This window comes from Nyctereutes procyonoides, unplaced genomic scaffold, assembly GCF_905146905.1.
Source record: "Nyctereutes procyonoides isolate TBG_1078 unplaced genomic scaffold, NYPRO_anot_genome, whole genome shotgun sequence".
Taxonomy (NCBI): domain Eukaryota; kingdom Metazoa; phylum Chordata; class Mammalia; order Carnivora; family Canidae; genus Nyctereutes; species Nyctereutes procyonoides.
In genome coordinates, this window is record NW_026575141.1 from 3,199,785 (window position 1) to 3,227,660 (window position 27,876).

The 27,876-nt window shown below is 35.4% G+C and overlaps 1 protein-coding gene across 2 annotated transcripts in view; it reads right to left on the reverse strand.

The window, feature by feature from the left end:
- Positions 1-27,876, reverse strand: part of MKLN1 (muskelin 1) — a 160,180-nt gene that overhangs the window by 28,690 nt on the left and 103,614 nt on the right. For both annotated transcript variants that reach the window (XM_055307473.1, XM_055307474.1), the window contains 3 exons: positions 24,227-24,439; positions 19,355-19,576; positions 16,611-16,740 (listed from right to left, as the gene is read on the reverse strand). In XM_055307473.1, coding sequence (XP_055163448.1) covers positions 16,611-16,740; positions 19,355-19,576; positions 24,227-24,439 — 565 coding nt within the window. The remainder of the gene's footprint in view (positions 1-16,610; positions 16,741-19,354; positions 19,577-24,226; positions 24,440-27,876) is intronic.

Consider the following 27,876-nt stretch of genomic DNA (forward strand, 5'->3'; position numbering starts at 1 on the left):
AAGCAGATGTTCAATGCCTGAGCCACCCAGGGGTCCCAACATATTTCTTTTATACATGAACAAGCATCATATACTCAAAACGCTAAACAAGTATCAACTGAAGTACAATATTTCAATCAATCCAGAATATTATGGCAGGAGACGCTAGCCACATTGATCTTCATTTGTCTTTATCTACTTTAGCAGGGCCAAATAATCCAGCATTTATTTTTTTCCTAGTTTACTTAAATTTGTGCGTCCTTTCACATTCCTATTCAAAAAATTTGTTTGGAGTATTTTTTTTTAAGATTTTATTTATTTATTCATGAGAGACACACACAGAGAGAAGCAGAGACACGGGCAGAGGGAGAAGCAGGCTCCATGCAGGGAGCCAGAATCGGGACTTGATCCCGGGTCTCCAGGATCACATCCTGGGCTGAAGGCGGCACTAAACCGCTGAACCACCTGGGCTGCCCTAGATGAAGTATTTTAGAGACTATCCAAATGCATTCTATTGTAAATATCCTAAAAATAATAAACACACACAAAACAAATGTTTATATTTATACACATATACACATCACCTAATCTTAAGAATAATCTCAACTCTCATGCCATAGTCTTTAGTGGTTATGTAAAGTCTGATATTTTCCTAATGACACTTGGTAAACTTTCTAAAGTGCCAAGGTTCTGCCTTCTGTTCCTCAGATAATCTTGGAAGAAAGATAAAATAGTAAAGAAACAAAATCACTTTTGCTAGTGGTGGAAGTAGAGAACATAACTGTATTGCATTTAGAATTTATCGTATTTAAATTTTTTCATTCCTTTCATCTTAATACTGAGCCTTTCTATTAAGAATTCTCTAAGATAGGCTGGCAAACTATGGCTTGATTTGGCCTGCCTAGAGTCAAACCAGCCCTCCTCCATTCATCAACATTTTGTCTGTGGTTGTTTTCACCCTACCATGCAAGGCTGAACACCTGCAACACTGTATGTATGGCCTACAAAACTGAAAATATTTACGTCTGGCTCTTCATATAAAAAGTGTGCTGACCTCTGTTCTATAATCTTTTAAAATGTAAATATGAGAAATGTATGACTTATAAAGTAATGCAACAACCCATTTACCTGAGGAAATGGAAATTTTGGGGTGGAATAGAAATCAGTAGAGGGGGAAAGAAATTTTGAATTCTATAAAATGGGAGTGGAGTCATCAAAGGAGTATTGGGCTGAGGGAAGCATGTGAGTATGTGGACGAATGCCAAAACCAAATTTTGCATACTTGTCTTGTCACATTTTGCCCAAAAGTAGTTGAAGAGCAACAGAGAAAAATGATAAGGATTGCCTTTCAAAAATAGTGAGAGGTTTACAATACTCAGGGATATCATGCTTATAAAATCTATCGTATAGGTGTTATAAAACATTACTTTGATTATAAAGCATACTAGAAACTATATATTTCCCATTTCTTTGATATTCCATATCCAATATGCTTTTCACTCTCTATATATTTTTTAAGATTTTATTTATTCATTCATGAGAGACAGAAAGAGAGAGAGAGATGCAGAGACACAGGCAAAGGGAGAAGCAGGCTCCACGCAGGGAGCCCAACGCGGGACCTGATCCTGGGACTCCAGGACCACACTCCGGGCCAAAGGCAAGCACCAAACCGCTGAGCCACTCAGGGATCCCCTCACTCTATATTTAACATTGATTTTACCTCCCAGATACACGTTCAAATCTCTTCTTGCCCTTTAAACAGCTTTACAAAGAGGTAATTCATATACCATACAATTTACCCACTTAAGTGTACAGCTTGGTGTTTTTTAGTATATCCACTGTAAAATCACAATCTAACTTTGGATCACTTATAATACAGAAATCAGATCTATGTGTCCCAAAGGTTTTTGAAGGTCAACCTAGGAACTTAAATAGCAGTTAAGTATTGGAAACAAAACAGGAGTAGAAAATCTTGGTTTAGTCTAGACTTTCTCAATTCACTGTGATTTCATGCAAGAAACTTTTTACTTTTTTCCAAGTTTTTGTTTGTTTGTTTTTTAGTAATCTCTACACCCAATATGGGGCTTGAACTCACAACCTTGAGATCAAGAGTCACATACTCTTCCGACTGCCCAGCCAGGCACCCCTTTGCAAGAAACTTTTAGACTTCAGTTTTCTTATCCAAAAATTGAAACTGGAGCTAAATAATGTACTGGGTCTCTTCAAAACTGTCTCTTCAAAACTGAAATTTCTGTTTAGATTAGACCCTAGAGGGTGAGAGCGGTGACAGTGATAGTAGCAATGTACAGTGTGAACAGAGAGAATCCTGAGATATGGAGAGCAGTTAATAAGCTGTTATGATGGTGATGCAGTGGACTGGAAGAAAGGAAGGAAATACAATGAAGAAGCATTATTCCCACAAAACGGATATCATCAGCACAAGTAAGGCAGATATTATGTCCTAAGCACAAAACTTCCCTGGAGTGACACAACAGAGATCCAGCTTAAAGCAGAAACGTGTGAAGAAAAGAGTAAAAACGTTTCAATGAAGTTTTTTGGAGGCATCCAATATTTTACTCTAAGAATACTCAAAGGCAAAATTTCTCAGGGCAAGATTTCTATTAATCTTTAAGTTTACAGACTCTTATAACTTTCACTACATACTAAAGACAAGGAAAAATGTTAATATATATAATATGTTCGTATATAAATTAGAAAAATATGGAAGAACATATATCAAACCATAAATAATAGTTACGTGGGGGGCGGTTAGGACACTTTTACATTCCTATATAATATGTATTTTTCCAATATAGATTGCTTTTATAATTATAAGGAAAAAGAAAAACCCAAACCAAAATACAAAAAATATGTATCTGGGCATAAAAACTGGGGACTTTCAGAAATAAGTGAAAAATTCTCACACATAACTCCCATATTTTCCGTGAAGAGAATTTTACATTAACATTTGGAATGTTGTTATTTAGACAGAAAAGGAATTAACGTTTCAAAAGATGGTTTTACTGACACTAGAAGAAATATTCTTAAGCCATTTTGTTGGCATGAAAGTACAGGACAAACTAGGCATTATTTTATTTGAATTAAAGTATTTTTAAATTTTTTCTCTAAAAAAAAATAAAAATGAAAACTTATATATGAGTTCCTATCAGGCGGTTAATTCATATTTACATTGACTATATCTATGTTAATGGCCCAATGCCTAATTTTTATGAATTGCCCTTAAGCTTAATTCCTACTCCTCTATTCCATGAGTAACAATTCAAAAACATTAAAAAAAAAGTTTTCCATATCCACCTTCAAAGGTACTCTAGATTTTTTTTCTAAAAAATATTTTTTATTTATAAATTTATTTATAAATAAAATATATTTTTATTTATAAAATAAATTCATAAAATGAATAAATAATAAATATATTTTTATTTATAAATTTATTTATAAAATAAAATATATAAATATAAAATTTATTTATAAAAATATTTTTTATTTATAAATTTATTTTTTATTGGTGTTCAATTTGCCGACATATAGAATACTCTAGATTTCTCTAAGAAAATATTAAAAAACATTATAATTTCTGGAATATTCTAAATCTCATTTTTTTAAAAAGATTTTATTTATTTATTCATGAGAGAGAGGGGGCAGAGACACAGCGGAGAAGCAGGCTCCATGAGGGGGCCCGATGCGGGACTCGATCCCGGGACTCCAGGATCACGCCCTGGGCTGAAGGCAGGCGCTAAACCGCTGAGCCACCCAGGGATCCCTCTAAATCTCATTTGTTACCTCTTTTGTAAACAGAAGAGTAAAACCTGTTTTTCATTTTAAATGGACAGTTTAAATAAAATAAACTGTCTTATTAAATAAAAAGTAAAAAATTATATATGGGTATGTGTGTGTGTACACACATTACATATACATATAAGAATTACAGCCTAGCACTAGTAAGCATTTTAGACTTGGATTTTTACTAGCAGAAGCTGCTCATGAAATCTAAACTTTGGGCCTTTTGATTTATGATAGCAAAACTAAACACTAACTACATTATCCCTCTTTCCCATCATGTCACAAAATTGACAGAAAAGATTCTGGCAAAAAGAAAGAAAACAGCACTAGGAGAGAAGAAAGTATGTCATCAAGAGATAGGAAATTTTGAGACTCTCACAGCCAAGAAAAAGAGAGCCTACTCACCAGAGGTAAGAGATGGAAAACTTCCAAGTAAGTCATCAAATACAAAAAGCAGGAGTACACTGTGAGGCGGACTCCTGGAGAGAGCTTCTACTAAGGACACAGGGGCCTGAATGAGAATGAGAGCAGAGTTTAAAGTAACTCCAAACCTGCACACAGATAATAGAGAAGACAGTCTATTGGACAAGATGTGCCATGCATTTATACAACATCCCTGATCAGGGTCTTATATAAGGGAGAAGCTGCCTGGCAAAGACACCTACTCTATGCACAGGAAGTCACTGTCAACTGCCTTTCTTAATAGAGTAGTGCTTTATTCATAGATCTTAATGTGTAGACAGGTATCGCAAGATATACGAGAAACATTTCAATAGTGTACAGATAGGGGCCAAGATAAACATACAGAATGGGAAAAGATAAATCACAGGAAAAGAACTTAATAAAACCCAAACTCATTACCTTTGTAAAGAATAAAAGGAATATTAAAATTGTAAAACAAGAATAAGCTTCCACAAAAAGTAAAACTATGACCAAAATAAATCAGACAACAGAATGAAAAAAAAATGAACATAGTTAAAAAAGAAAATCAGTGGTTGTAGGATAAAAATGATAAACTACCAGGATAGTAAAAGATACAGAAGTTATGATAGAAAAATTATGGGACACAGAGGATAAAACCACTGAATTAAGAAATCTGTCTGAGAAGAACACTTACAAGAGGTGAAACAGCGTAGGAGGAAAAAATAATTAAAGAAAATCTCCCTGAATGGAAGAAACAAGTAGGTATCCAGTTTGACAGAGCCCTGGGTGCTCAGCATGTTTTACAAAAAAAGACTTTATATATAGGAATGCCCCGCTTTTTGAAAGTTTGCATTATACCACTCTGCTTCTAAGAAAGATCTACATAGTACTTGTTTTAGCTAACTGAAAGAAATCTGAGGAGGCTCTTCACCTTTATGAAAAAAAAAAAAAAAGGTGAAGAGCAAAAAATAGCATTTAGCGTTTGTTTTGCAGTGACCCCTTACAGAAGCAGCACACTCTCTCCCCATGAACTACACCCAGCTTCTCTGCGTCAAGCAGCCAGAATTGTGAACTCTGTGTATGTGAGTGTCTGTGCTTTATTTCAATTAATTTTGTGCATCGGTTAGCAAGATGTGTCCTAAGGTATGAGAAAAGTCGGCGGGGGGGGGGGGGGCGTTGTGGGTCTGCGAAGACTCAAATTTTTTCCTTATAAATAAATGGTAATTGCTTCTTTGCTTTATTCTATTTTGGCTTACCAAAGTTTTCATAGAAATGCTACTTTTGGATAGTGGGAGAGAGAGAGAGAGAGAGAGAGAGAGAGAGAGAGAGAGAGAGATCTCCTAATGACACTTTAAAACTCCAGGAAAAAAAAAGAAAAATTCTAAAAGCTTCTAGAGATGGGAAAAAGCAGGTTATTATACACAGAAGAATAAGTATCAAACTTATTAGACCTTTTATTTGTAACAATGAATGCTAGAATACAATGGAATAATGACTAAAATTCTGAGGAATATAAAAAATAATGGAATTAAAATTCTATTTCTAATGAAGACAGCAAAATAAAGGAATTTTTGGATCAGTAGAAGCATGAAAATTTATATCAATAATTGCATATAAAACAATTCTTTGAGGAGCTATCCAACAAAATGAAACAAAAAACTAAAATGGAATCCAAGGAAAGGAATGACATAGGATATAAGAAACAGTGGCAGTTTTAGATGACACAGGAAAGCAAAAGGAAGCTTGAAAGAAAACAGAGACACATTAAATCTTGAGCCTTGTATAAGACATTTGGAATGAAAATGTTTTAATACAGAATTATCTTCTTATCTGTAAGTCCAATCACAATACCTGAATTACATATAGTGCCCTATTCCCCCTCCCCCATTATACTTTCATTGTTTAGAATTTTGGTTCTAGTATTTTTCTTCTGGCAACAATTTTCTCAAGATAATTTGATCGCCACTTATCACACACTTCTGACATCTCCTAAATTTATTTCTGAGTTGTGCTTCCAAGTGGTTTCCAAAACAGGTCTTCATAGTGCAAACTTTCCTAGGCAAATACACCTAAGAATATTTTATTTCATACTAGCATATGAAAATCAGAAGAACATAGATTTCTTTGTTTAATTTTCCTTGAGTACTTTTTAACTTTACTATTTTCTTCCATTCACTATTGCTGTTGAGCTGATATCCATCCATTTATCCATCCATCCATCCATCCCTCCCTCCATCCATCCATCCATCCATCTTGCTCCCTTGTAGGTAATCTTTCTGAAATCTTTCAGAATTTTCCCTATGTCCTTGATATATATTTTTTAAAGATCTTGTTTAAGATTTTTGTTTATTTATTCATGAGAGACACACAGAGAGAGACAGAGACAGAGGGAGAAGCAGGCTTCCTCAGGGAGCCTGACGTGGGATTCGATCCCGGGACTCCAGGATCATGCCCTGAGCAGAAGGCAAATGTTCAACTACTGAGCCACTAAGGCATCCCTGTCCTTGATATTCTTTTTTTTTTTATATGATAGTCACAGAGAGAGAGAGAGAGAGAGAGAGAGAGAGAGAGAGAGGCATAGACACAGGCAGAGGGAGAAGCAGGCTCCATGCACCGGGAGCCCGACGTGGGATCCGATCCCGGGTCTCCAGGATCGCGCCCCGGGCCAAAGGCAGGCGCCAAACCGCTGCGCCACCCAGGGATCCCTGTCCTTGATATTCTTAATCAAACTTCAACATGTCTAGGTAAGTGTTCCCTTATTCTTCCTGTCTGGTACGGTATAAGCACTTCCACCAATCTGAAGCCTTTGTCTTTTCTGAATTCTAGTAAATGTATCTTCATTATTTCTTCAATTATCTTGCCCTCTTAAAATTTCATTTTTCTCTTCTTCTGTTACTGCTGTTAAAACGTTGGTACTTGTACAATTCCTTCCCACATCCTTTGTTTTTTAATATTTTCTTTCATTTTTAAAAAAGATTTTATTTATTTATTTGAGGAGGAGAGGGGCAGAGGCAGAGGCCGAGGGACAAGCAGACTCCCCGCTGAGCAGGGAACCCAATGCAGGGCTTGATCTTAGGACCCTGAGACCATACCTGAGCTGAACGCAGATAGTTAGCCGACTGAGCCACCCAAGTGCCCCCTTTTTATATCTTCTATTTATCTTTTTTTCTTTCCTATTTCTTCCTAAAAGACCATTCATTCTAATCTTTCAACTAATTCATATCCATTTTACTTATAATATTTGGAGCAGTCTTCATTTCAAGTATATTTTTCATATCTAGTATTTCCATTTGGTTCTGTTTGTACAATTTTGAGATCTTATTTCATATCACTCATATTTCCCTTTATATCTTGAATTATATTAATCATGTTTGTTTTGAATTCCTGGTTCAGCTATTATAGTAATTCTGCTTTAGAACATATATGCTGTCAGACTGATTTCTTTTGAGACAGCTATAGTCCTCAACTGTCTAGTTACACTGCTCTGTGAGGTAAGATTTTTCAGGGCATCAGCTATTCTTTCGTTAAGATATATTATATTAGGGGGACCCAAAGGTCAGGCCTTAAGTAGCATCAGCTCAATGAATTTAAGGAAAATGGAGGGCGAAGAGCCTTAAGGTAGTAAAGCACAGACACAAAGAACCAGTTTATCACTTCAACTTACTATCATCCCCCTATGTGAGGGTTTCACACCTTTAGACCCTTTGGGCAAAGTAGAAGGCAGTCTTCCTGGACTTGAAGGGTGAGGGTAGGAGAAATGAATTACTGAGAGTAGATGGTCAATTCACATCTATTTTCATCAACTCTTAACACCAGTAGGGTTCATACACTGCCATCATATTGTTCTTTGGATTCTGGCACCAGTTGTCTAGGCTAGTTTCTATAGTGAAGGAACAAGAATCAACTCAAGGTAATTTTGGGGACAGACAGCATTCTATCTTATTTAAAGAGTTTCTGGAAGCCAGTTGCCTCTCATTTTATTTTTTTCGGGTTTATCTCCGGGGAAGGGAATCAGTCATCTATGTTAGTTCATAACTTTGGCAGAAATATTTTCATTTTATGGTATTTCATATTGTTTGAATTCTGCTTTATGAATTATGTACATTGCATTACTTCTACAATAATTTTATAGAAACAAAAACTGGTTGAACAAAACTGGCATTACCAAGAACTAAAAACATCTAAAGGTCAAAATGAAGGAAAAAGCTTTCATTCTAACATGTTATAACTATTAACACAGTCTTCTGTATTGATTTTCTTCCCAAGAAGAAAAAAGGGCTATCTTTACAATTCAATGGTTGATAATGGGTAGTTGCAAGGGGAAGGGAAAAATTAGGAGATTTTCAATGTATAATATTTTAAAAGCTTTTAGATTCAACTGGTTCAAGTTTTAGATTCAACTGATTCAAAGCTCATCTGAATAGCAGAAATCTTACCCAGTCTTTATAAAACTGACTCACAAAGAAAAACAGATCAGTAAACAAGATCATATGCTAATCACAAACACATTTTGAAAGGACACTTGTCTGAGAAAACAGAAAATAAGAATAATAACAACTGCTACATCCAACTTGTTTTTAGTTTTTCCAGGAAATTACAAAGATAATCTTTCAACTCTCCTATTTTTTCTTTAACATCTTTAAAACTTGAAATAGGACAGATTAGAAAAAATTATCTGACAGTCTGAATCATTTTTTCTTTTCCTTTTCTTCAGTTGACCCCAACAGGGGGAGATTATCAGAATTTGTAACATAAGGAAACCCTACAGGGAGGCTAAAAAGACAACAGGGATAACAGTTGAAGTCATTTCAATTCCTGAGGAAGATGCATGATTGCATTTATTCATGAACTAATCTCAACTCTCTTGCTTCATGATCCAATGCACATATTATTAGTTACTTTAGTTAAGCCACAGGGGAAAAAAATACAGTTTCATAACTGTCACAGAAATGTAAGTTTAATAACAGCTTTCTAAAATTTCTCCATTTGTTACGATATTTGCAGCTTCAAGTAACAGAAAACCTGAATAACAATTGATTAATTAGCTCATAAATCAAAATTTTGCAAGTAGGCAGCTCCAGGATTGTTTCAGCAATTCATGGTGCTAGGTAAACATCCCTACAATTCTCTTGGCCTTCCTTTCTTTTTGAAAGTTGCCAGTACTAGCTCTAAGCATTACATCCTTTTATACTATCTGTTCTGCTCCATCCCATTAATCTGTACAAAACTGTACCTTTATAAATACCTGGTAGTATTTAGTACTACTTCATTACCTTTCATTTTCAAAATTGTTGGTAGTGTTCTTGCATTTTTGTTTTTACCAGTGAACTTTAATTCAGATTTACTATCAAACAACCTAAATTTTATATTAAAAATATGCAACACTTGTATAAAGCTTGTAACTAAGCAAAAACACCTTAGGGAGAGTAGAAGGGGGAAATTATGTAAAGTTAGTATCAACAATAATGGTAAGAGAAAAAAGTACATAATCCAATTTTATCAGAACAATGGCACAACAAATAAAAAAGATGTTAAACGGAAAGCAATGAAGCAGAGTTACACTGAAACTGCAATTTCTTAGCTCAGTAACTAATCTAATCTAACAGTGAATCATTAGCCTCAGAATCTTCTCTATACTGCTGAATTGGTCTGATTTAGTTAATTGGTAAAAGTCTAAAAGGTTCAAATCCATAAGCATCTATTCTATATAATTACATAGACATTTATTTATTAAAAAACATCAATAATATCAATGTTTGACCATTAGTTGAACAAAAATCAGTAAGATTTTGCTTTTAAGGTTTTCATGAAAATATGTTTATACATGAATCAGATCTTACAGCCATTACTAACATAGCCTTCATGGTAGTTTTACAGCCTGATAGCAGAAGGGAATGAAATTTAACTGTCAAAATTTTGGAGCTAGATGAGGCCTTAAGATCAACTAGTCCAATCTCATTTTCAGATGAATAATCAGGCCCAGAGAAGTTATGTATTTAATTTTGCCAAAGTTGCAGAGGAATGAGTGACAGACCCAGATGAAGAAAGACCAAGTCTTCTGATTCTCAATTCACCATTCTTTCAATTACACCAATCTGCCACTATGGTTGAACAGAATGGAATAAAGTGACAGATGTGGGAAAATAAAATCAACAGATGTTACGGAACAAAACAAGTAAACACATAACTACTACAGAACAGGGACTAGGTTGTAGGAGTTCTTGACTTAGCATCTGGCAAGTGGTGAAGACTTAATATATGTTTGTTACCTTGAATAATACAGATATGAGAAAGTAATCCTATTACAATAAACTGAATTTCTATAGCAAACTATAAAGCTCTGGTGGTGTGACTATCTTCTAAGCATAATTTTCAATTAGTGTGAAATACAGAGCTTACATATGGGGAGTCTGCTAAACCCCTTGTGCTTGCCAAAAGTTATTCAGAAATAAACCCAAATTTTAGATGTGCTGAATTTTGATGTAATTATGTATGTGTTAGACACAATACTAATAAATCCTTCCTTTCTAAGCAGCTGCCAATCCACTGATTTAAATTATAATCTCTTTCTGAGGGGAGCATAACATTGTTATACTCTAGTTAAAAATTAAGATTTGAAAATTTCTTCAGATCTTGAGATATTAACTCTAAGATAATTCATTTAAATTATAAAGAACAAACATTTAGGATTTTATAGTATCTGACACAAAAAAATTATAGCAAGCAGCAGCAATTTTACAATTAGATATGCCATTTCTAATTGGTGATCTTAATAGTTCAAATTTTTTCTATGATTTCAAACAATCCATTTGAAACTCACATCATAAATGCAGTTTCAATCAAATAACCCACATTACCGAATCATAGATAAACACAGTAATTATATGTTAAGTCCATCTCAAATTATAGTAATTACTGTAGTAGAAAAGCTTTAGAAGAACAGTTAATAAATAGAATGTTTAAATACATTACAGAGCATCCGTGTAATGGAAGAAAATTGGTCTTTTTTTTTTTTTAAGATTTTATTTATTTCAGACAGAGAGTGCGCTAGAGAGAGAGTACATGTGTGTGAGTTGGGAGGAGGAACAGAAGAAGAGGAACGCTGAGCATGGAGCCTGACTTGGGGTTCAATCCCACCACCCAGAGATCATGATCCGAGCTGAAATCAAGAGTCATGCCCAAGCTACTAAACCACTCAGGCATCGCTAAAATTGGTAATTTCTAAGAATATTTAATAATGTAGAAATTTAAATAGTACCCTGCCTTGTCCTTAGAAGGACTTTTCATGGCTTTTTTTTTTTTTTTAAGCTTTATTTATTTATTCATGAGAGACACACAGGAGAGAGGCAGAGACCTAAGCAGAGGGAGAAGCAGGTTCCATGTAGGGAGCCCGATGCAGGACTGGATCTCAGGACTCTAGGATCACACCCTGAGCCAGAGGCAGACACATAACCGCTGAGCCACCCAGGCATCCCTTCATGGCTTATAAATAATAATCTAGTAAAATAGGATTTTTAAAAATCAGGTGAAAGTAATCCCATGGGAGGATAATTCAATATATCATAGTTCTGGCATGAGGTTTTCTAACTTAATCCAATGAAAGGTTTTTTTTTTTGTTTTTTTTTTTTTTTTTTAGGAGATTCAGAGTACTGAAAAGACTGAATGCTCTTTAAGAAATCCTGAAAAAAGTCTATGTATTTCAGCTAAGCTTTTTACAGGTTTTGAAAAGTAGAGTCAAGATTATACTATTAGATGAATATATAGAATCATGTTAACAATGAAGATTAGAACCATACGCTTTAATTCCTAACGTGGGCTTCCTCAGAGAATGTCAGGAGATAATGATCTATAAACTAAGATCTGAAAGATGTTCACAAAATAAGTTATACTTTGGAGGTCAGAGGGAAGAGTGATTCAGGTAGGGAGAACAGCAGGGACAAAAACCCAAAGGCAAGGAAAAGTATTTAATCTATAAAGAATTAATATTCTGTGGTCATGAAACAAAGAATTGGTGGCAAAGTGAGGGTGGATACTAAAAATGGGGCTAGAAAACTAAGGTGGGGTATATCATAAAGGAATCTGATAGGCTGAGTTTAGACTTAATCCTGAAGGCAAAGGGAAACAAGGAATAAATTTTCATCAAGGAAGATGGCCTATCAAGTTTATATTTTTAATTTTATTTTATTAAAAAAGATTTATTTTATTTGAGAGAGAGGGGTAGAGGGAAAGCTGGGGGTGGGAGGAGCAGAGAGAGAGGGAGACAGAAACTTAAGCAGACTCTGCACTGAGTGCAGAGTCAGATATGGGGCTCGATCCCACAATCCTGAGATCACGACCTGATCTGAAAACAAGAGTCAGATATTTAACTGACTGCACCACCCAGGGGCCCAGAGTTTGCACTTTTTAAAGGTATTTTCTTATTTTATTACCACTAATCAAAAAGTAAGTTTGTTAATTACTTCTTTGTTCTCCCCACACACAACTGTAAGCTCTAGGAAGACAGAACTCTTATTCACAATTGCTATCTCTAGCACTTAGCTTATTATCTGCCACACAGTAGATGACCAAAAAATATCTGTTGAATAGATGTTAAAAGCATACAATTCTACAACTTCACTGGTAACACAAAACTGCTGTATTCTGCTTGCAATATGGAGAATGAATGGGTGGGGAAAGGTGGGGGAAACAAGAAGAGGAAGTCCAGTTACTACAGCCCAGTGTAATCGAGTAAATATCACCTGTATTGTCAACACAAAATGACTACTATAAATATAAGAACTTAAAAAGTCTTTGGGAAATTTTCATAAAATAGTGAATGTAATAGTCATTGTTCAAAGTAAACAAGATATGTTTTTAGGGCACTTGGCTGGTTCAGTCAGTGGAGCATGCAGCTCTTGATCTCAGGGTTGTGAGTTTGAGTTCCATGTTCTATGTAGAGATTACTTAAAAGAGAAAATCTTTTAAAAATAACAAACAGAGGTGCCTGGGTGCCTCAGTTAGTTAAGCGTCCATCTTAGGGTCATGAGATCAAACCCAGTGTCAGGCTCCTCCCAAGCTTGGAGCCTGGTAGAGATTCTCTCTCCCTTTCCCTCTTCCCCTCCCCACACGCTGTACCCGCTTGCTCTCAACAAGCAAGCAAACAAAAAGAAGAGGAGGAAGGGGAGGAGGAGGAAGACTAGGAACAAAGGCCAAATAGGTAACGATAGCTCAAACTAGTTGCAGTGGAACTAGAGAGAAGATCGAGGTAAAACTGGCATTACTTAATTACTGAATAGATCAGTGAACCTGTAGATAGCATTAGCATGTTCTTGTAAAAACTGAGGTACCTAAGAGTAATATAATACTAGCTAAAACTAGAGGGTGAGTCCGTCTCTACTCTTAAAATAGCCATGAGCAGGGACACGATATAATTTTAGTCACTTAAGCTAGGACTAGTCACACAAGCTAGTACTGAGAAATTAGGTAACTTGTCCAAGGTTACTTGATTAAGGAAGGGCTGAGACAGGCTCTGGAGAGCTAGAAGAGTGGTTCTCAATTATGGCCGCAGGGGTATCAGAAACACCTGGGGTGGTGGGAGACAGAAAGTGGCACACAGGTAGGGGTTAGAAAAGAAGGGATGAATAGGAAGGGAGAGAGAAAGGAGGAAAGGGAGAGAGGGGAAGAAGAAGAAAGAGGGAGAGAAGAAAGGAGGGAAGGAGATGGAGAAAAAAAAAAAGAAAAACGAAAGTGATTTTAGTTTCATTCTACTGTGCCAACAGAGTCCGCTGTGGTTCCACAATTCCAAGTAAAACCACAACAGTTTTAGGCAGGAAAACTTTCCAAGTATGTAGTCTAAACAGACATTCAACTCTGCCATAAAAATCCTCAATTAAAGCATCATCTAGCCTCTGGACACTGCAACTTGTAGGCATATTGTCAAAATTAAACACTCGGAAAATGTGTGTCTAGGAAAAGAGTGATATTTTCAAAATTTTAATCAATCAGATCAAGCCTCTGGCATTAAACCTTTCAATAACTTCCAATTTTATTTGGCAAAAAAAAATCCAAACTTCTTGCATCTATACAAGGCATCAAACAATTAGAGTTTTAACTATTTTTCTAGCCTCATTTCATACTGACTTTCCCCACCGTCAACTGGCACCAGCCTCATCTCTTTCTGGAACACACTAAGTTCCTTCCTGCTTTGGGACTTTTGTACTTGCTCTTCTTTCACTTAACATGGTTCTTCCTAGATCTCTACTTCTTAAATCTTAAAGATAACCCCTGCAGATGAGGTTTCCCAACCTGCTCTATCTGCATGGGACCTCCCATGCGACTTATTCTCATGGCAGCCAATGTTTTTTCTTCACAGTACTTAATGGCAACTGCAAGCCTCTGCACCAGCAAGTGAGTCCTCTGAGAGGAGGGATCTTATCCTTCAGGCTCACAGTTCTCTCTCAAGTGTTTAAAACACGGCACATAGACGGCACTGAAATATGTTGGGAAGGAGGAAGGGAGAGGGTCAAACTTAGATGCTAGCAGGTGTCCAATAAATATTATTAAACGAATGAGCATGTTTGGATAAATCAATTATAAATTAAAGAACACATAGCAAAACTGGTAATTCTGATTTTATAAAAGTTGACTATAGCAGTAATTAGGGAATGAAGCCACACTTCTCACTTCCCCTAATACCTCTAGTCTATGGTAGTAAAACCATAATGATGAAAACAATTACCACAATTTAATGTAAATTTAAAAGCAGCAGAATATAAAATTGTGTTTAATTTTATACAATAAATTATTATTATTTTTTGAGAGAGAGAGAGAGAGCCTGAGGGAAAGGCAAAGGAAGAGAGAGAATCCCAAGAAGGCTCCATGCCCAGAGCAGAGCTTGATGCTGGGCTTGATCCTATGACCCTGAGGATCATGACCTGAGCCAAGATCAAGAGTTGGACACTCAACTGACAGCCACACAAGTGCCCCTACAATAAATTTTTAAAAAATAGACGGAAATACATCAAAATTATAACAGATTACATCTGGGTGGTCTGATACAGTTTCTTTTTCGCATCTTTCTATATTTTCCAAATGTTCTACAATGAGCATATTATTACATTTATCGTCAGATTATCATACTTTGCTGGATATAAAGTCAGCCGTAACCATGAACAAAGCATTATACTGATCAGTTTAGCAACTTACTATATAATAACTCATTTAAAAAATAACTTTAGGGGCAGCCCGGGTGGCTCAGCGGTTTAGCGCCGCCTTTGGCCCAGGGCCTGGTCTTGGAGACCCGGGATTGAGTCCCACGTCAGGCTGCCTGCATGGAGCCTGCTTCTCCCTCTACTTGTGTCTCTGCCTCTCTCTCTCTCTCTCTCTCTCTCTCTCTGTCTCTCATGAACAAATAAAATCTTTAAAAAATATATCTTTAAATGATAGTCATTAAAGCTTATCTACAGCGAATTTTTATACTAAGCCTTTGCTACTATCACTTTGCCACTTTTTTTTTTCAATCTTGGGAAGTAGTTTAAGCATGGTGGAAAAAACACCTCTGTATTCATTTCCCCTAGAAAATAAAGGTCTAGCCTCTGCCTAGTAGGAAATATGGGAGAAGAGTCTTGAGGGTCCCTTCATGTGCAGTTTTTAACTATGGTACTATCTTCTGTTAAAATGTTTTTAAAAGTTTTTCCTTGTAAGTAGGAACTATTTTAATAAAAAGATCTATTTTTATGAATAATAGCTAAAAGAAAAAGCCAGCTGATCTAATTTCTTAAATTAGGCATTTTAAACTACTGCATCTTAAATATCATTCTTCTGTGTATAATAATCAAAGGCAAAGTGACTACTATGTAGGGTAACTATGCAAATTGATATCTGACAGTGAATCAGGGGCACTACTAATAATTACTAATGCCAGGGCAATATGCATAACACTGAGACATCTCAGGCAAACCAGTCACCCTATTAGGAGGAGAATAACTTGGATGCTGAGTATGCAAACTTAAAAGTTGTTATCAGTTACACGAAGTTCTCCCTCAGAAGAAAGATATATTCCACATGCTAGTGCCTTATAAGTCACTACAGTGAAAGCAGAAGGTGGAAAGGAATAGCAAACATAGAATAAGACAGTTTTAAACTCATTAATTCTTGCAAGGCCCCTTTGCCAAGCAAGCACACATATAAATAATGCCTTCAGGAATTTAAATATTGTCTTTCTGCTCAAATAATATAATAACTCGTATATTTTAAACACATAAAACCGGATAACTTAGTGGATAGATTTTTCTTCCTCTTATTCAGAACTACTTCAATTGAAAGCATGGGGAAAGAGTGAAGAATGGTTAGAAAGAAAAGAAAATAGGCTATATATAGTCTATCTAAAGTAGTTAAGATATGAGAGAAGAATCACTAAATGCCTTTACCCATTCCAGAGTCTTTCTTGGTGCCATCTGATATTATGTCTACATGATCAGAGTCCACATCATAACTAAAGAAATCATTCAAATAGGTCTTCGATCGCTGGCCACCAAAAACATATAAGCAACGATTTTTCTGAAAAATAAGGAAAAAGGGCAAAGAAGGGAGAAAGCAGTCACTTCTATGAAGAATTCAGAATGATCCTTTTAAAATTTAAACCTCTATAAAAGCAATTTTATGCCAGAACCCATGCAATGGAGTACTACGCTAGTATAAAGAGGAATGATGAAACTATATACTAAGAGGTGATCTCTGGGATATTTTGTTAAAGTAAAAAGCAAGGTACAGAATAATGAATGCAGGGAACTGCCTTTGCATAAGAAAGGAAGAAAATGAATGTGTATATGTTTGTTTCTTTCTTTTTTTTTTTTTGTTTGTTTCTTTCTTGAAAAAGAAACAAAGGAAAGAAACTAATTAAAGAAGGGACAGAGCAAGGAAGAAAGAAATCCGATCTCTCCAAAAGTACACTGACTTACAGGTTTTGCCTTTGGAACCATGTGTATTGTTTTTATTTAATTAACTCAAAAGAAAAAAAAATTTTTTTGAAATTTGAAAAAAACAATGAAATAAAACCCATTTTTAATGAAATAAACATATCTGTAAAAATAGGACCACATAAAGACATGATCACATGGAGAAGTAGTAGAGATTTAATTCATGTTTTTTTGACTACCCATTTCTAGCTATAACCTAAACAGAAAAATAATCAGAAAGCAATGTGAAGCAATATTCAGTAATTTTTGCTAGTTTTGTGATTCTGTTACTATTTAGAAAGACATAAGAAGTAATATAATACTATCATTAAGAAGTAGGATTTTAACCTTAAAAGATACATAAAATACAAAATCAAACGGATATTAAATTTTAACTCAATAATTTTTAATTTGAATTGGCCATGACAGTATGACCTAATGATTTTTCTGTTATTAAAAAAGATACTTATATATAATACACATAAATGTGTGTATATAACTATATGTGTAGGTATTCTGGGAAGGGGGCACCCCTATTGGACAAAGAGAAAAACTTGGTTATCAAAAAGAATAATCACAGCACTGGATTAAAAACATCAAATATATAAAAGTCCACAAGCTCATAATAATGCTTAAAAATATACTGGTTAACTTTGGAGTTTCAACTCATTAATATGAAAAGGTGATAAAGAAAAAGAATTAAAACATTTTTATCACCTCTCCTGTGTGGTGTGCACATTAGGGTGGCCAAATAGTTAATGAGGTTAAGTTTTTAGTATTAGAATCAGTTAATAAATACAGAATAAATAACATAACCAGAAAATCACTGTTTTATAAACCCTACATCATGATTATCAATGACTGCAAAAGCCATTTGGTAAAATGTTGGCAAGAACCTTTATTACTGATCAATCAGGCTGCTAACACCTAAACCCATCAAATAATTTTAACATCACCAAAAGTATGAAAGCTACACATAAAATGCATCTTGATAGCTTGCAATCAGACCATCTTTAAGGTATTCTTGCACTTCTCCTTTTGCATTCCCCCTCTCCCCCAAAAAAGAGAGAAAATCTAAAATCAAGCCTTTAGAGCTAACTACCAGCTTATAGGAAATATGGAGACTAAACAATCATACCACTACAAGGATAAAATTAGCTAAATCAAGAATATGGGAAATTCGAGAGCACACATGATTCAGTTTCTTTAACAAGTAAATAAATGATATATGAGGAGGGAAAATAGGAGCAGGGAGTACTGTTACGGCTTAAAATAAATTTAAGAGACATAACAACTAAATACAATACATAAACCCATTCTGGAGTCTGACTTGAATAAATCAACTATAGAAAGGTATTTTTCAGTATTTCAGAAAACAAAATGAATGCAGACTATGTATTAAATGATAATATGAAATTGTTGGTACTTGGGTTGAATATGACAATGGTATCATAATTACGCAAATAAAAAATCCTTATCTGTTAGTGATACACCCTAGTATTTACAGGTGTAATGACACATTGCCTGGCACTTGCCTAGCAAAATAAAATTTCAGAATAAACTTGAAAATCAGAGAAACATTAAAGAAAGAAATGAAATATAAGTGGGATAGATATATGAAAAATGAACAGTGGAATACTGATAACTGTTGAAACAGGTAAGTAAGTACACTCTTCTCTTTACTTTGATATATGTTTAAAATATTTCACAATGTTTTTAAAGTTATGTTAAACAGAAAGAAGCCCAAGTTAGCCTTATGACATCTGAGAAGGTTAAAGAAATGTCTGCATATTGGTTTTGCTAATAAATTTAAATTCTAATTCTATAAAGTCAGTTCTTAATTCTTCATATTTAATGGAGAGTGGCAGAGAGGAAAATAAAACAAAATAATTGATCTTTAAGTTACTAAGAGAAATCAGTAAATAGAAAGGTATAAGAAAGAGAAATAGCTACAGTATTTGTATCAGCAGTAGTTATCTGTAAGTTCTAGATTAGTATTCAAGTAATAACTATTTAGGAATTTCTGTTAATGGGAAGAGTCTTATAATTAACAACCAGTTCACTGCTGAGGAAGTTTTATTTTTGTCTATCATTGTTAACCCTAGTGATTTATTTTTAACGAAAAGTTCTGATCTCTTTCTGAAGATTTAGATCTATTTCTTTTTCTACAGAGATATAATGACAAAATAACAATACAATATATAGAATATTCTTACTGAATGGAATAGCATGCAGTGTCCTATCCGAGACTGGATGTCCTCAGGCCCAGCATTACAGGAGTCCTCTCGAAGAAGTTTCCAAGTTTGACATTGACAGTTGAAAGCAAACAACCCACTGAACTGTGGTTCACTGGCTCTGCTGTCGTCTACGCTCCCATTACATGTCAAAATTCTACCACCAAAGGTGTAGATCATATGCTTTTCTGAGTCCATACACATCTATCAGAACAAGGCAACAGATTGAATAGTTACAGATTATTCCTGTCATACATACTAAAATGAAACCAGTGTGCAGTTTTAGATTCTCAAAAAACTAAACTGTGTCTTAGTAACACTAAATATCACCCCAGATTATCATGTGCACTTACTGTAGTAACGCTCACCGCCTGGCAGATTCCGGATCCCCCTTCCTCCCTTCCTCTCTCTCTCTCTCTCTCTCTCTCTCTCTTTCTTTTAAGGATTTTATTTATTTGAGAGAGAGACAGAGAGAGAAAGAGAGAAAGAGCGTGCACAGCCAGGGTGAAGGCAGAGGGAGAAGCAGACTCCTTGCTCAGCAGGAAGCCCGTCTGGGGATCACAACCCAATTGACTGAGCCACCCAGGGACACCTCAGGATGCATTTCTAAATACTTTTTTGGGTTTCTATTTTTCCTGATGAGAGCAAAATATATTGCTTTCTTGAAACTATATAATCTTTACCAAATCAATCAGTAATACATGAGGTGCTGATTTATACCGAAGAGTAAATGCTAATCATACTTCATGGGTAAATAGTGATCACACCCTTTTATTCTCCTTTTTTTGTTTGTTTTTATTGAAGTTCGATTTGCCAACATATAACACCCAGTGCTCATCCCATCAAGGGATCCCTCAGTGCCCGTCACCCAGTTACCCCAACCCACCACCCATCTTCCCTTCCGCAACTCTTTGTTCATTTCCCAGAATTAGGAGTCTCTCATGGTTTGTCTCCCTCTCTAATTTTTTCCCACTCAGTTCCCCTTCCTTTCATCTTCCTTATAAAAACTCTTTGTATTCTAGGCAAGCATCCCATCCTCTTAGTCATGAACCATTTCATCAGAGGGTAGCTACATCAGTAAGAATGATACAACTAAATTTTTATTTCTGCATTTATTTTGCAAAGCTCTTCAAAACATGTTGTTACAATATAGTAAAACAAACAGACATTTGGAGCAGTCTCCAGACTGACTTCTCTAGTGATGAATCTGCCTCCTTTAACACATTGCTATAAAATCAGTTTTCTTTGAGGTATATTATATAATTTATGTTCAAAAGTCAAAACTGATTCTTTCATTCTTTTTTTTTTCTTTTAAGATTTTATTTATTCATGAGAGACACACAGAGAGAGAGAGAGAGAGAGAGGCAGAACCACAGGCAGAGGGAGAAGCAGGCTCCATACAGGGAGCTTGATGTGGGACTTGATCTCAGGTCTCCAGGATCAGGCCCTGGGCTGAAGGCTGCACTAAACCACTGAGCCACCCAGGCTGTCCCTCTTTCATTCTTTATACTCAAAAAGATCATGGCTTTTCATAAAAATCTCTCTCAGAGGGATGCCTGAGTGGCTCAGTGGTTGGGCGTCTGCCTTTGGCTCAGGGTGTGAACCCAGAGTCCCGGGATCGAGTCCCACTTCAGGCTCCCTGCAAGAAGCCTGCTTCTCCCTCTGCCTATGTCTCTGACTCTCTGTGTCTCTCATGAAAAAATAAATAAAATATTTTAAAAAATCTCTCAGAAAAAAGCCATTTGTCACAAGACAATAAGTTCTAATCAAATTCTATTTCAAAGAATATCTAAGTCCTAGTTGGGAATTAGATGTTGAACACAAATGGCATTTTGGTATTTAAAGAATAAATTGCATATACAAAATATCTATTTTTTGGCTAAGGTACAAATACTAGCCATTATATGTTCAATTTTCTCCTCCCATCAAATTGTGCTATTTATCTATTTTTGTATTGTTTTCAGGAAAAAGCTATTTTTATAATTGTAAATTCTTTTTATTTTTAAAATTGTTTTAAAAAGGTTTTTATTTATTTATTCATGAGAGACACAGAGAGGCAGAGACATAGGCAGAGGGAGAAGCAGGCCCCCCATGGGGAACTGAATATGGGACTCAATCCCAGTACCCCGGGATCACACCCTGAGCTGAAGGCAGACACTCAACCACTGAGCCACCCAGGTATTCCTAAATTTTGTTTTTTTTAAATTAATGTTAAAAAGAAAAGATTCTAGCACCTCCCAATTTTTCTCTAACCACTAAAAAAGATCCAGTCACTTGCCATTTCTTAGGTTTCTGACAACCTTCCATAAATTAAGATGAAAATCTACTATTCTTTAAGGGTGAAATCTTGGTGAATATAGTTCAAAGTATTCCTACTCTTTAATCTTAAATGATTATATCATTAAAAGCAATCCATACATTGCTGAAGATGACTCAGTATGGCCCCATTCATCTACTACATCACTGCCTGAGGTTTCACTGAACCTGAGTTGCATTACCCTGTCCTAAGGACTAAAGGCTCAGATCTCTCCAAACACCTCAGGATCGTGTTGAAAATCATGAGGGGCCCACATTATGGGAGCCATTTAAATTTTTACAAATTTACAGGCTGATACTAATTTTGGCCAATCTCTGTTATCCAGCTCCTATGGTTCTACTTCATGTGATTACAAAAGTAGTTTCTATTTCCTTCCAGGGATATTTAAGCTTAATTTTGATATGGCTTTTCTCATTTGTTATTAGTTATAAAGCATAAACATCTTTATCTTGGTAGCTCTTTCTAGCATACCAGAGCAAACCAACTAAAAAAAAAGAGTGAGAAACTATAGTAGTTTCTCTGATTCTTTCCCGTATCTTAAAATACACAGGACACAAAACAGATATAATTAATTTTATTCCTTTAGGTTGGTTCTTCCCTGGGTAAGATAGGCAGTTTCAACTGGGGTCAATTATCAAAGAAGTGTTAATCACTCTAGAAAACTATGTTGTTCAATCGTTTATGATTTCCTTTTTGTTTTCAATCTCTGAAAAAATTTCTGAGAAGCTAATAACCTATTAAAGTCTGGGTGATAATATTAATATCTTTTCTCTTGAAGACTTCAAGAGATTGCTTAAGTCAAAACTTGGAAGACCAGTCACTCATCTACTCTATCAGGTTAGATATTTAATTCCTAAAATCAAACAAATTGTGGATAGCCACTTATTCCCCACAATGTTTTAAAGTCCCAAAGTCTTTATTTCACTCTGCCACATGAACACAAGACTGGCTAGGATTAGGCTGGGTTCAAAACAATTTTTCTTCTCAGAAATCCGGAAGCTTTCTAAACATTACTCAACCTACCAACCTCAAAAATGCCTCATGTTAATCTGGTCCTTGCTTACTTAGAAAGATAACCAGTATCCTCTGTGGCTTTTAGGATTTTCTCTTAATCCATGACTCTAAAATTTCATGAAGAAAGTACCTAGGTAGGGATATTCCTTTTCATTCATCCTAATCTGCTCCTTGTGTTCCTTTAATTCTAAAAACTGTCTTTCTTCAGTTCCGGGACCTTTCTTCCTTTTTAACCCTGAGCGTGTATGGTGCTTTCAGTTTGCTTCCATTCTCTTTTTCTAGAACTCCTGAAGTTTTTAGAACTTCAGGATGTTTTCTCTGTTCCTTAACATTTCTCTTATAATTTCAGCTTACTAATTTAGTAACTTTTAGAGATGAGAGCTTTTTTTTTTTTTAAGATTATTTATTTATTCATGAGAGACACACAGAGAGAGGCAGAAATATAGGCAGAGGGAGAAGTAGGCTCCATGCAGGGAGCCAAATATGGGACTCAATCCCGGGACTCTGGGATCACACGCTGAGCCAAAGGCAGATGCTCAACCACTGAGCCACCCAGGCGTTCCTGAGGTGAGAGCTTTTTAATCAGTTTATTGAGATTTTTATTTGGCTATCAAATCTTTATCTTGTAATTTTTCTAGATGTTTCTTTTTCATGGATAAAAATTCAGCCTGCTGAATTGCTTTAAAAAGATCACTTAAACTTATCTTCAAGGCTTCTTCACAGTCTATACTACTAGCTGTTAATATTAATTCTTAATTTGTTGAGTTCACTATCCCTGTTTGTCTCATGGTATTATTTCCAAATATTTCTTTGCTTTTTTATTTTTTTATTTTTTGGCAGTTAATCCAGTCCTCTTTGTAGCTGCAAATTCCCATTCATCTACCCTTTCACATACAGCAGCCTGCCTCAAGGGACTGGATGAAGAGAGATGAGACATGGTGGTGTTAAGGGCTCCATAGCAGCTCCCCAGGGCCTCTTGGGCACATTGCTTTATCCATCCAGCACCAGTATCCACATTCAATACCTGACTGTGGACAATTATCTAAGGTAAGTGCTGTTCAGTCACCAACCAATCATCTAATGTTTGCCCCAGCTACATAAACTTTGAGACCTTTTCTTTTTTTAAAATAAACTCTGAGACTCTAGTTGCTAAAATCTTATGGACTCCAGCTTCTTCTGGTTTGATGGAACCCATTTGCTTTCTACCTTACAGGAATTCTCCCCAATTTTTTTAAGTTCCTCAAAGGCATTCTTTCTTGTTTTTAAACATTGTTACTAATATATTCTTTTGCATTTCATAGATTGTGGGGCAAGAGATCTTAGTATTTTATCCTGCCAAACAAGAGAATAAAAATTTTAAAGATAACTTTATGCCTACTGAAGCAAGAGTTATTTTTATTATCTATTATAGGCATTTGTACGGAATCACCAGTAGACAACGCAGTATAATGTGAAATAAACTCTAAGGGCAAGAGTTACTGAGCACAAATTAATTCCACTATATACATATCTGTGCACCAAACCTGATGATCAAACACCAATTTTGGCCCTCCATCAGCAGCAGTATCCTCACTGAGTAACATCCATGTGTTTGTGTCAATGTCATAACGATAGAAGTCACTTTTCAGAGACTTGCTATTCCTCACAGAGGAATCCAAATATCGCCCCAATGTGTAGATTTGCCTTCGTTGAATGTCAATGCACATTTTATGACATGATCTGGCACTAGGACCATTCTGTGGAGAGCAAAGAAAGAAAAAAGAAAAAAAAATTCAAAGAACATATAACAAGAAAATAAAATTCAATGCACTTTTTTTTGTTGACTTTCATTCAAAGGTTTGCAATAAAGTCCTACATAGGGTTAAATCTTACCACAGAAATGCTTAAAATCTACCAGGAGAGACGAGATGAACTATTCTGTATCTGAAGGCACTCTGTTTAGAACACTTATATGACTTCTATTATATACCCACCGTATTTTAGTCATTTGTGCACAGAACTTGATTCTATAGTACATGTTAATCTAAACATACAATTAATCTTTAAAAATGTTTATTAGGATTTCTCATCAGAGTCTAGCACAAAACAGATATTCCAAGAATATCTAGAATTGCTGCATTTCATAACTGGAACTTTAATAAAACTACTAGTTTAATTATCTCCTTTTAAAGATGAGGAAATATGGGATCCCTGGGTGGCACAGTGGTTTAGCGCCTGCCTTTGGCCCAGGGCACAATCCTGGAGACCCAGGATCGAATCCCACGTCGGGCTCCCGGTGCATGGAGCCTGCTTCTCCCTCTGCCTATGTCTCTGCCTCTCTCATCTCTCTCTCTGTGTGACTATCATAAAAAAATTAAAAAAAAAATTTAAAAAAATAAAGATGAGGAAATATAACCTGAAGAAGAAAGGTATCCTCCTAAAAGACAACACCAGAATAAAAATGCATAATTTGACTTCATCGTCCACCCTTTTCATTACATAAAACCAACACTCCTGAGTGAATAAATATTACAATGAGAAAAAAGTATGAAGAACACTGTATTATCAACAAAAATTAATTATTTGAGATCACTTGTATCAGTGGACTGAATGAAAGGTAAAAAAATGGTAGTGTATAAACTAAAAAGAGAGTTCCTTGGAAAGAAAAGAACTTCAATTGGGCATGATCTGATGGGGTAAAGAATGAGAATATTTGTTAAATATCTCCTAAATTGTACCCATAATATTACTGTGTGTATTTCATTCAATCCATATAACAACTCCATAAGGAAATTTACCATTTCATAGAGTCTAAGTAAGCTGTCCACAGTAACAAGATTAGAAAGATAATTTAAAGCCCAGTGTAAGTAGAACCGAAAGCAAAAATAGACTTAATCCAATGTGTGTGGCTATGACTGAGATGAAGACTTTCTACCGCAGAAATAAGAGCTGAAGAATAAGGCAGAAACAGAGCCTGGTGACTCTGTAGAGGAGATTGGATGTAATCTTGCAGGCAATAAAGAATTATCACAGGTTCCTAGAGCAGGACAGAACATTTTTAAAAAAGTATTATAAAAAGAGTATTCTAGCACTGTTACGCAGATTAAATGAATACAAATATTAGGAAGAATAATTTGACATTAGTGCTATCAATCTAGATGTTAAATTGATTTGTATCTGAACTTTAGTATTCATACTATTTACAACTTTAAAACCCATTTTCAAAGATTTTTGTCAAGGAAAATCTCTAGCAGATAAGATGGAAATATTTTTTGAAAGAATTTTCTCCACAATTAACCTCAAAAACAAAGATAGGATAATATATTATAAATCTGTGCCATATATCCTAGAATGTGGAATTTGAAATTTTAATAGGGGAGGTAACAGAACTTCTTCCTCCAGCTGAATTAGCAATAAGGGTTATTAAAATGATGAGCAAATTATACCTTAAGTAAGCAGAAAAAAGGAAAGAAAAGAATAGGAATCAAAAGAAAACAGATAAAAAAATAGAGATACTAACAAAGCTGGTTTCCTGAAATATTAATAGAATTATAAACCACTAGCAAGACTTATTTTTTAAAAAGGAAAATATGAATTGCTAAATATGAGAAATGAAAGTAGGAATATCACTTATAGGCTCACTACAAGTTAAAAAGAAAAAAAGGGACTACTATGGAAAACAAAGGTAAAATCTGACAATGTAAATAAAATGGACATATTCCTCGAAAAATTATAAACATACTAAAATTAACATGAGAAAGAAAATCTGAAGTCACTATATCTACTGAAAAATTGAATTCATAATTTAAAATCTTCCCACAAAGAAAATGCCAGTCCTTGATGTACACTGGTAAATTTTATCAAACACTTGAAGAAGAAACATTACTCCTAACTTATTTTATGAGGACAACAGAACACTAAAGGCAATTAACAATAGTACTACAAAGGAGGAGAAGGAAAAATAATTTACAGGCAACCAGCAACCAGTACACTTCATGAACAGATATAAAACTAATCTTTAACAAAATATTATCAAATAAAATGCAGCAACATATAAAAGAGTATTTCTTTTTTTTTTAAGATTTTATTTATTTATTCATGAAAGACACAAAGAGAGAGGCAGAGACATAGGCAGAGGGGAAGGCAGGCTCCCTGCAGGGAGCCTGATGTGGGACTCGATCCTAGGACCCTGGGATCATGACCTGGGCCAAAGGAAGACGCTCAACCACTGAGCCACTCAGGTGCCCCTAAAAAGACTATTTCTTAACTAAAGGGGGTTTATTTTTTAATTTTTTTTATTTTTAAGATTTTTAAAAATTTGTTATTTATTCATGATAGAGAGAGAGAGAAAGACAGAGAGAGAGAGGCAGAGACACAGGCAGAGGGAGAAGCAGGCTCCATGCGGGAGCCCGATGTGGGACTTGATCCCGGGACTCCAGGATCGCACCCTGGGCCACAGGCAGGTGCCAAACCACTGAGCCACCCAGGGATCCCCCTAAAGGGGGTATATCTCAGGAATGCAAAGTTAATTTTACATTAGAAAACTGATCAAAGGGATCCCTGGGTGGCGCAGCAGTTTGGCGCCTGCCTTTGGCCCAGGGCGTGATCCTGGAGACCCGGGATCGAATCCCACGTCAGGCTCCGGTGCATGGAGCCTGCTTCTCCCTCTGCCTGTGTCTCTGCCTCTCTCTCTCTCTCTCTCTCTCTCTCTCTCTCTCTGTGACTATCATAAAAAAAAAATATGGAGGGGTTTTTTTTGATATTGTATAATAAAATTTCAACATTAGGAAGATATGCAGAACTCAGGAAACCAGTAGTTTTCAAGTGACCAATGCATGGGTAAAAAAAAAAAAAAACATGCATGGATAAAAGACCGATTCAAAATGCAAGATATAACAATTGATTTGAATGTAACAGAATGCAAAACATTAGCTGATATGGTTTCAGAGTCTATAATGCAATCACCTTTAAGAAAGAACTACTTGTCAATTTGGGATATGAGATCAAAATAGACCACGTGCAAATATCAGAAAAGGCCATTAAAATACTACTCTCCTTTCCAAAAACATCTATGTGAGGTCCAATTTTCTTCCTATATTTCACAGAAAACAAGTCTCAAGAGTTAAACACAGAAGCAGATATGAGAATCTAGCTGTCTTCCACAAAGCTTGACATTAAAGAAACTCATAAAAAT